The sequence below is a fragment of the Panthera onca genome, chromosome D2, assembly GCF_046562875.1.
Source record: "Panthera onca isolate mPanOnc1 chromosome D2, mPanOnc1 haplotype 2, whole genome shotgun sequence".
NCBI classification, from domain to species: Eukaryota; Metazoa; Chordata; class Mammalia; order Carnivora; family Felidae; genus Panthera; species Panthera onca.
In genome coordinates, this window is record NC_138349.1 from 42,389,942 (window position 1) to 42,400,662 (window position 10,721).

Below are 10,721 nucleotides of genomic sequence, written 5' to 3' on the forward strand. Positions count from 1 at the left end.
TACAAATCCAAGAGCAGAGAGAAGTCCAGACTGGAGATTCACATTTGGGAGCATTAGACATATAAACATTCACTGGTGTTGAAAGCCAGGAGACTGAGTGAGCCCACCTAAGGAATCAGAAGTGGGCCTCCATGTCTCCTTGGGGACACACCAATACTCTGAGGGCAGGAAGACAGAGTCCAGGAAGGAGCCTGAGAAGGAGTGCCCAGCGAGGCAGGGCAGAACCATGAGTGAGGTGTCCTAAAAAAGCCACACACAGAAAGAGATTCAAGGAGAAGAGATTGATCAATTGCCAAATGCTGCTAATTGGTCACAAAAGACAAAGCTGAGAATTGACCCTGGGATCTGGCAACATGGAGGTCACTAGTGACCCTGGCAAGAGCTATTTGGATGAACAGGTGAGAACAAAAGAGCATGGAAGGAGAAGAAGCAGAGACTTCAAGATTAGACAAGCGTTTGGAGGAGTTCTACGTAAAGGAGAGCCCAGAAAATGACGGATGCTGGAGTCACGTTCAGGAGGTGAGTGGGGACAGGATCTAGTGAACAATGGAGGTTTGCTCATTAATGGTAACCCCCCAACAGTGGCCGGGATACAGTAAAACAGGCACTAGTCACAGAGCACAGACCATTTCAGACTCTTTGGAAACCAGTTTAGCAGTACACATCATAAGCCTTGAAAAACGTCCATGCCCTTTGACCCACTAATTCCACTTCTGGAAATCTCTCCTAAGAAAATAATTCCAAATACAGAAAAAGTTCTCTGCATAGAAGTTCATCACAGAATTATAACCAATAGGTCTAGAAACATCTAAATATGCCACAACAGATAACGATTAAGGATGCAGGATGGACCTTGTCATTGGACTACAAACTCCATAAGAATAGGGAAAATGTCTATTCTTGCTGGTGTATCTCCAGCATCTACCATGTGTCTGACATATCTGTTGAATGAATGAATAAAACTTCTTAAACCCAACAGAATCCATGGAGGAAGGGAAGAGGGGAAAAATAGTTACAGAGAGGGAGGGAGGCAAACCATAAGAGACTCTTAAATACAGAGAACAAACTGAGGCTTATTGGGAGGAAAGGGGGAGGGGAAAATGGGTGATGGGCAGAGGAGGGCACTTGTTGGGATGAGCACTGGATGTTGTATGTAAGCCAATTTGACAATAAATTATGTTTAAAAAAATTCTTATAATGTTAAGCAAAAAAGATTGTAAAAAATATCTTTATAGATAAATATGCATATACTTACAGTACAATCTCTACCATGTTTTTCAAAAAAAGCCTAACACTCTATATAAAAACTAAAGAAATGATTCCCCAAAATGAAAACATTGAGTATTTTGGGTGGTGGCATGTGATCTCCTTTTCATTTTGTTTCATATTTTGCATATTTTTGAGAATTTATATAATTCACTTTTTATAATGGGAAAAAACAAGCCAATGTCATTTCTGGAAAAAGGAAATGTTAGAGTGAGGGAGGATCTACATTCCCACCACCAGGGTTCAGTAATCCTTTGTGCCCTCTAAGGGTCCCCTGGTGGTATTCATGAGCATGAGTCTCCAATTCCAGCCCTGATGCTCCTTTGAAGAAGGGTCCCCCCACTACAATCAGGGACATGCCAATTAGCAGGGACAGAGAAAGGCCCTTCCAGGAGCTAAAGAGAGATATCGCTCGGAGGTACCAGCTTTCACTGGCACATTTTCTAAATCCTTAATCAGCTGTCAAAAATGATATATAGCAACATAAAGAACGGTTGACAATATAGCTTGAAGGGAAACAGAGCAGAATACAGAGGGGCACATTCACTGAGAATTTAACTACACAAACTGTTCATTTTGCAAATATTTATTTAAGGAATGAGCAGGTCTCACAAGAAATATGTCCACATGCAGTCAGAGAAGAGACAAACAACCACAGTGGAATAACCCACCTTTTCAGCCATACCATCTTAAAGCCTTATTTCCAGAACAAGGATTCCTAGAACTCTAGTCGAGATCCCAGAGTGGGTGTCCACAGGTGCTCACCGAGCAGCTCCAGGCTCCAGGCACTCTGTTTCCTAGAGCAGAGCTTCTCCAACTTGAACATGTACACCATTAACTTAGAGGTTCTGATCAAATGCAGATTCTAATTCAATAGGTCTCAGGTGGCAATAGGGATTCCACATATCTAACAAGTTCTAAGTGCTGCTAAGGCTGCTGGTCTTCTGAACATACTTTGAGCAGCAAGGTCCCAGGGTACACTGGGGAACCAGACAACTCCAAGGGTCATTAGGAACTGGGAGCAGGAGACAGCCATCCAGGTAAGTTGTGTCAACCCAAGCAAGGTGAAGACAGCATAGAAGATGCTCAACAAAGCTTTCACCCACTACCCCAATTCCTAATGCCAAGCACCTCTGCCATATGCCCAACCCAGTCCCCCTGTCCTCAGTCATGTGGGCACCCTAAAACATCCTTGTCCCCAAGCATCTTGGCACCACTGATACGAGTGATGAGGCATAATCCCCAGGCAATTGCATGGGCTCTGGAGGCGTCTGAGGCCCCCACATTCTTTGGGAAGCTTGGTCAATGACATCTTGCTGGGATGGGCCCCAGGGTCTGGGCTTTGCTGGCAGGTGGTTACCGGGAGCAGCCAGCAGCAGATGGCACCAGAGGACAAGCACAAGCTGCACCCAATACAGTGGCTCAAAATCTATTCCAAAAGCCAGGGTAAAAGTCAATAAAGAAACAGAATGAGAGATATGACCAAAACCTGGGAAGAAATAAACAGCTCCAGGAAGGGGGCTGGTGGCTCACAGATTACTTGTCTTGGGTGTCAGCTGCACAAGTTCTCGATCAGGGGCCAGATCAGAGAGACAGTCGTGATTGTTCAATCTTCTGTTGCCTGGCCCTCTGCCACATATCCTGTGAACAGCGGTCCTAGCAGCCTCCCAGTGAGATACTTGAGGGCTTTGGGCACCTGAATACCCTGCCCCTGGAGGCCATGGTGGGTCTAGCCACTGCCCACTCTGCCAGAGGGTAGGTGAAACTGAGCAGGCAGAGCCAGACCTGGGTGTCCCATTGAAAGTGGCCCACAGGTAAGCTTGACTTGTCTGGTCCACACAGAGATAAAGCCTTGGATCTGGCTCAGCAGCCAGAAGACTGGGGCAAGACCTCCATGGGTGAGATATTCACATTCATTGTAGCCATTTCTCCATTTTCCCTGGTGGGCTGGAGGAAGGAGGACTCCTACTCCTTTCAGCCAATGTCCTGTTAAGCCAAATTCACGAACCCCCTGCCCCTGCCCCTGCCCCTACTGAAGGCCTGGGGAGGCTTTGGAACAACAATGCACATCACCTAGAGCAAGTCAGCTTAGTGGTCAGAGTGTGGAACAGAGGCCGGAGTCACAACCTTGAGTGCTGTCAGCCTTGGCAGTGGGTCAACATGGGGGAAGGTCACAGAGTCCCTAGCCTGCTTCCTTGTCTGGCAAGAGAGGTCCTAAAGGCTAGGAAAGGCAGGTAAGAGAGCATAGCTGCAGCAACCTGGCCCTTCCCATGCTGGACCGTGGCACAGGGCGCCCGTGCTCAGCCAGGACCTCAGCAGGGGCATGTTTACACCATCAGCTTACCATGGCAAACCTTGCTGGAGCCCTCTCACTGCACCAGGTCCTGTCCTAGGCATGGAGGACAAGCTCTATGGTGATGCAGATGTCCCCCTCAAGGTGTTTATCAAGGGGAGATACTTGCAGGCTCACTTCCACATGAGGTGGCGGAGGCAGTGAAAGAGGAATACGGAGCAGGATATGAATCATGGGATTCCTGCTGCTCAGGACTGACTTTCCTCCTGCATTGGAGCATGAGGACCCAAGGTAAGCATGATCCATTCTCTGCACCTGGATGTGCTAACTTGCCTTCATAGACTTCTTTACCACTTACAAAGCCTGTCCACCAACATCATCTCTCCAAGAGGTGAGAGCCTGACCAAGGTCCAGAGCTTTGACCCCCGTGCTCCCTCCCTAACTCCACAGTGACCTCACGGTCTCACTGGAGGAGGTGAAACCCTTGGGCTCCCAGCCTAGCATCTGTTTCTGAATTACCAGAATGAACTCTGCCTGCAACGAGCAGACCATCTCTGGCTCTGGCACCTGCTCAGGCTACATGACATACTGTGACCCGCAGAATCCATGCTCAGAATTCTCCCAGGAACAAATGGCTGAACCAACTGAATGTCAGTCTTCACAATGCAAATGGTTGCAAAAATGGGTTCTTTCCAGCCTCTCTGGGCTCCAGAAAGCCCGTAAGGATGGTGTCCACCAGAATGCCAATAATGATGCCAGTAATGATGCAGTTGGCCCACTTGGCTAAGTAAAGGAACTTGACAATGACCATGGCAGGGAGAAGGCCTACACCTGGCTAAATGGGGTTGGACCTGCCACTGAGCCTCAGAGACCCTTTGGAGACTTCCGTGTGCACTGTGGATAGGGGCAGATGCTCATACTCTTCCACGGGGGCACTCTGCTGACATGTCAGCACCAAGGCCTTGATCTCCTTCTTGAAGTTGGTGTTGAGAAAGCCATAAATGAAAGGGTTGACACAGGTAGAGGCCATGGCAAGCAGATGGCACACCAAGAAGATTAAGTTGCCATAACAGATGGGGATGGCCTCATGGTACCAGTCCTCTAGACTGTTGAACACATGCAGCGGCAGCCAGAGCACGGCGAAGGCAACCACCATCGCCACAAGGATGCCATTGATCCTCTTCATCTGCCAAGCCCGCGAGCTGTAGGTGCCCTTGCGGAACACCCGCTTCCTCTTCTGCAGGTGCCGGTAGATGCGGACGTAGCAGACCAGGATGAAGGCCAGGGGCATGCAGTACTGGAAGAGCAGCAAGGAGGTGGTGTAGATGATGCGGTGGTGGTACAGCGGCCAGGACTCTGTACAGACCACCTTATCTAACAGAAACTCCACAGCCTTGGAGTGGTTCTTGTGAAAGACATTCTCTAGGACACTGTTGACCAGGAAGGGCAGGGAGAGAAGGCAGGCGATGAGCCAGATGACCACAATCCCCAGGTAGGCCTGGGAGATGCTGGGCTTCCAGCCTGTTGGGTTGATGATGAGCTGATGCCTCTCCAGGGCCACAAGGACAAGCGAAAGGATGGAGACTGTCACCGACATACACTGGATGAATGCTGACATCTTGCAAAGGGCCTCCCCAAAGACCCAGTAGTCCATAATAGTGTATATGGCCGTGAGTGGTTGGCAGATGAGGCACATGAGAAAGTCAGAGAAAGCCAGGTTGGCAATGAGCAGGTTGGTCACATTGGTCTTCTCTTTCTGCCTAATGGTCACACATATCAAGCAGAGGTTGCCCAGGACCCCCACAATAGTCTCGATGCTATAAGAGACAACAATAAAGACCATCGGGTCCAGAGAATCCTGGCAGTGGTCAGAGAAGTTGTATGGAATGCTCCTTGACCTGCTCCTGTTTTGACCCTGTGGGGATCCCGGGAGCAGCAAGGCCAGGAAGTGAGAGATGTTCATGGTGCAGGTGAGAAGATTCCAGAAGATTCAGTGACAGTGCCTACAAAGCAAACAGACAAATGGTACTCAGTGATCATGCCTCCTGCGTGGACCCCAGGGAGAAGTGGGGGTCAGGTAGAGAGGGTCATGGCTTCTTCCAACCCAAGGCTGCTGGGACCTCGAGGACCTGAGACTCAGAGATGTAAGCAACTTGCCCACAGTCACACAGCTAATCAGTAACAGGGCTCAGATACGAACCCGGGTCTGATGCCAGAAGTTGTTATACAAATTCCTTCTAACCTCAGGCTTCCAAGTCTGCTTTAATGGTAGAGAAACTAGATTTTCATAAGCAGAGTTCAAAGACAGAACTGCTTAAGGAGTATGGGTAGAAATCCTCTTGTCACATCTTATCCAAATAGAAACGCAGTAAATGCCACTTGGCACTCAGGTCCTTCTACAGCACCCCACGCCCTTGAGAATAGAACTAAACCTCAGGGCTCGAAACACAGTACACCCTCCAGGTCTCAGCCCCTACCTGCCCTGTCAGCCCTGTTTCTCAGGTGACACATGACAGAGTTGATGACTGCCAGGTACAAAAATACTGGGTCATCGGCACACTGGCTCTCTCCCCACGTCCATCATGCTACACATGGGTAGGGCCAAGGTTATGGTTGCCTACTGACCTGCCTATGCTTAAGTCACCCAAAACAGTTTGCAGTTTCCAAACTCAGCAGCCTGGTCCACATCTCTGTGCCCTGGCACAGCCCATCTCTTTTCCCCTGGTGTCTCCTCAACACAAGGGACCCTCTGCCAAGACCACATTGGGATTTCAACTCCAGAATCTCCAGGTGGTAATGCCAGTGATAGATATTCTGACAGGGAAAGCCACCAGATCATTCCACACACCACCATGATACACCTTCTCCATGGGATCTCTGGCTGTCACTAAACTCTCAGGCAGTCCCCAGCCCTCAGAAAGCATCAGACCCATTCCAGGGTCATGTCAAAAGTGCAGACTCCAGAGCCCTTCACCAGGACAGGCAGTTAAGTGAGTCTAAGATAGCGCCCAGGGGTCCATATATTTCAACATACGGCCCATGCAATTCTTGTGCACTTCGTCCTTGAGTCCCATTCTGATAAATACTATTCAGAGAGGAAGACCCTATTTCAGATATTCTTTAAGTCCTACATAATGGTCATGTCCATTTGTGAACATATATATGTTCTTCATCATCAAGTGCTAATTTAAAGGCAGTTTTTATAGAGTATGGCCAAAATTAACCAGAGAGCAGTAAACTCTATTTGTCAGCTCTCACGAACATCACTCACCGTGCATTTAATTTGGCTCATAAAGATGAGGTACATTTGGCCATTTATAAGACCAAGTCGTGAATTCAACTAACAGTTTACAGTCTGGTTATTTTGACTACTGAATCTCAGAGGCAGGAGTATTATTCTGACACCACAGTCTTCTGGCAGAAAGGGCTATTTGGAACAGAACCTGACAAAATGAAACATAGCAAGGCCAAATGCAAGGCCCAGTATTCAACTCCAAAAGCAGCCAAAGCTGCATAGAAATGTGGTGGATACACTGTGCTCAGAAACAGCAAATGTGACGCAAACCCGAGGCTCTGGATAACCACCAGCCAGGGCTGAGTCAATGGTGGGAGGCAATACCAGCGGCTCCAAACTGGCCAAAAGCAGCACGATCACAGCAGAGTTCATGGAAACTCCAGAAAACTGTCACTCAACTCATTCACTCAATAAACATGTGCGAAGCCCCATGCTAGAAACAAAGGCCAAGATGATATACAGCCACAGGAACTGACCACCAGGAATACAGGTGAACCTCAAGGCCATATTGCCATGGCCCAAACCAGCAGGAATGGGATGCCTGTGAGTGGGGAGATCAGAGAAGAAGCAGGAAGATGAGAGAGAAAGTTACATTGATCCACGGCCTCAAAGTTGAAGAGGAGTCAACAACCCAATGGGCAAGATAGAGGAGGGAATTCAAGGTGCAGGGAACAGCATGGGCAAAGATGGGGGGCGGTGCAGGCAAGAAAGAGCAGAGCCTCCTCAGAGAACAGTGAGCAGTTCAGAACAACTGGATTCCCAAGTTGGTGGAAGGCAATGGTAAGCCATGAGGCCGGAGAGGTGGGCCAGAGCAGGAATGCTGGGAGAGGCATGCAATCTGGCCAGCAAGGCCAAATCCGTTCCAGAAAGATCACTTGGATGTAGAGAATAGACTGAGTACGAGGGCCAGGGCAGGAGGAAAGGGAGGGCCGAAGAAGATGGCACTGGGGGTCTGCCAGGCTTGCAGACCCCTTCTTAGAGAACCAGTGAAGAGCTAACACAAGGGATGGTCACAGTGGTCCAGGACACCCCATACCAGCCCCTGCTGACTAGACCACATGGATGTCTGAACCCAAACCAGCCCTTTCCCAGCAGCTTGTGGGACCGGGCAAAGGAGGGAAGTGCTGGCACTGGGAGAAGAGCAAGGCAGGAAAGTGTCATGGGGGGCCAGGGGGCCGGGGGACCCAGAAAGGAGCAAAATTGCCAGCAGGCCCTTGCATGTTTCTGCAGAGGCTGGGAGGGGCCCGCCGGGAGGACTCCATGAACCTCCACCCCAGAAGGGCCCTCTGCACGCACGGACTGAGGATTTCCAGAAGCCACTCCAGGGGCAAGGTAGCAGTAATTCAAATCCAACAGCCGGGTCAGCAGAAAGGTCAGATTCCTTCTATAGAACCTGCTGAGAGGTGGGGACCCCCCGGAACAGAGGATCCCTCGGGACAGGTGCTCTTGAGCAGAATCAAGGGAGGAGACTGAACTTGGATGCCGCCAGGGCCTGGTGCAAAGGGGTCAAGATCCAGCCACAGCTCCACCAACTGGGACTTCAGGGTTCAGGGTTAGGAATGGTCAGAGTGAAACCATTGGTTGCGGGCAGTGGGTCACCTGGCTGCTGGGAGCGGGGTTCACCCAAGAGCAGGCCGTAGGCCTGTCTCTTGGGTTGTCTGAGTGCCCCTGGGGTCAAGAACAGTGTCCTTTGTTGCACAGATAGAGCCACCACAGGCATCTAGGAAAACAGCAGAGAAACCTATCAGGAACCTAGGGAGGCCAGCAGGCTGCAGGCTTGTCCTGGGTTCAAATTCCTTGCCCTGCCACCTATCTGTAGAGTGGCCTTGGGAGAGTCGCTGAACCTTTCTGAGCCTCAGTTTCCTCAGTTGTATGAGGCAGGGTGTGATACCTATAGGACAGCCTGGTTCCCCAAAGTCAGGGGGTGAAATAGGGAAGAGGGGGGTCTGAAAGGTAGGACTCTGGAGCTCCCCTTCCCTTAGACTCTTTCAGTTCAGTCCCCATCTCGTCCCTTGGACAAAGAACATAATTCGATGGACCAGGTCCTGGTCAGGAGCTCTCTCTGCCACCTCCTGGGAAGCTGAGCTGCCCATTTTACAACAAGACCAGCCTGGCATGAGCAGTGCTCATCGAACATTAGTTGCCTTTTCTTCCCACACATCCCGCCAACCCCACCGGAGGGGCCCTGCTCCCTTCCACCAGAAGAACTGGCCACAGTGATCCTACGAACCCAGGCACAGGCCTCTGAGTGCACCTGGCTCCAGCTCTGACCCAAAGCCTCTTTAGAAAGTCCTGCAGGAGGGCACAGCACTGGGACAAATCCCCTACTCCAGTCCTCTGTCAAGTGCCTGGCCTCAAAAGGGCATGAGCCCTGCTTCAGCGCCCTCCTGCTCTGAACCCTGCCCCACAGCCGAGTACCCAGGACAAGCCTGCAGGGCTGGAAAGGGCCACACTCCCACCATTTCAAAGCAGAAGACCACCCTGTCCACAGGCCAGTGACTAGCCTGAGAGACACTCACTACAGGCCTCATGCAGGTGAGTCGGTGCCTCACCTGCACTGACCTGTCTGTAGATGAGGGCCCCAGGATGCTGAGGGACAAGTTTGGTCCCTGGACATCCTGGGAGATGCCCAAACAGCCCAAGAGGCTGCACCTGGGGAGGGGCAGGATCTGAGGCTGGTGCAGCCAGGGGAGCAGGAAGAGGACTTGGAAGGGCAGGCAGGAGAGGGAGTGCGGGAACCCAGTCTTGGAGGAGAGACCCCAAAGAGGGAGGGGGCTCGCCTCACTCTGGAGATCACACGCTTTCCTGGAGACAGAGGGCAGAAGGACATCAGCTTTCACTGAGCTTCGGGTGCCTGATACTCCACTGAGCATTGATCCACACCACAGCCCTGGAGGAGGAGGAAGGCATTCCTAGACTGAACCATGTGAAATTGCCAGTATCCAACCATTGTTGACCTGCAAACATAGCAGACGAATATCCCTGACAAAGCCTGACGGAGCCCAGGGCCCCAGGGAGTGCCCAGGGGTGCCGGTCGGCGGTTCAGCCAAATAAGAAGGTACCCCAGGGACCTCCGTTGGTCACACTGAGAGCTTTGGACTTTGGTTCTAGCATGCTGGCTCAGAACGCCCACCTCCCCAGCAGCTCCAAAGACCACCCAGCCTCTTCAGGCCCTTGTCCTCCCCAAGCTGACCTGGGTTTGGAATCTCTAATGCAATGACTCTCTTAGAGTTGCCGCCTTACTGATACAATTTGGAGGCTCAAAGACCTCGCTGTGGCAGACCATGAGAGCAACAGCTCCCCATGGAGGAGACACGACTGGGCAGGTACCGGTCCCTTCCGAGTGACTGGGTGTCCAATGCCGTCCCTTGCAGCCTCCAGCAGTGCAATGACCCCCTCAGGGTGATCACATCCACTCCCCGGGGTTGCTGAGCAGCGAGCAGCGGCCACAGGGACCACTTCAGACCATTCTGAGAGACTGGGGCCCCCCCACATGGGACCTCATACAAAGATTGTCCCTCACTTCCCACTGCATACCTCAAAGATGCCCAGCGAGGACCAGATCTTGGGTCCTTCAGGTACGCCGCAGGGGATGGCCAGTCTGGGAGGAAGGAGGGGATTATTGTGCAATGGCAGTAAAATGATGCCTTCAGATGTATTTCCCAGGCAGCTGGCTAGTCAAGAGGGATGGGGGGAACACCTGAACCCCTGAGGGAGGTCTCCCCTGCAGCCTGCGTCCCCCCCCCCCCCCACTCAGAGAAAAATTAAGAACTAATATAAATCCTATCAATCTCCCAAGGAAGTAAGAATGGAAAGGACATCTATTTTGTTTCCTGAAATTTCAGCCAATAGCTCCTGGTCTCCGAA

General features: G+C 51.1%; 1 protein-coding gene across 1 annotated transcript; it reads right to left on the reverse strand.

Annotated features, from left to right (window-relative positions):
* Positions 1–1,836: 1,836 nt before the first annotated feature.
* On the reverse strand, positions 1,837–10,721 carry LOC132685202 (neuropeptide Y receptor type 4-2). Its single transcript, XM_060642253.3, has 2 exons — positions 10,185–10,721; positions 1,837–5,562 (listed from the first exon to the last, which is right to left on the reverse strand). The coding sequence occupies exon 2, from the start codon at positions 5,520–5,522 to the stop codon at positions 4,395–4,397; it is 1,128 nt and encodes a 375-aa protein (XP_060498236.3). The 5' UTR covers positions 5,523–5,562; positions 10,185–10,721; the 3' UTR covers positions 1,837–4,394.

Coding starts and splice junctions, on each gene's coding strand:
- LOC132685202 (XM_060642253.3), bottom strand. CDS start 5,522: ATGAACATCTCTCACTTCCTGGCCTTGCTGCTCCCGGGATCCCCACAG.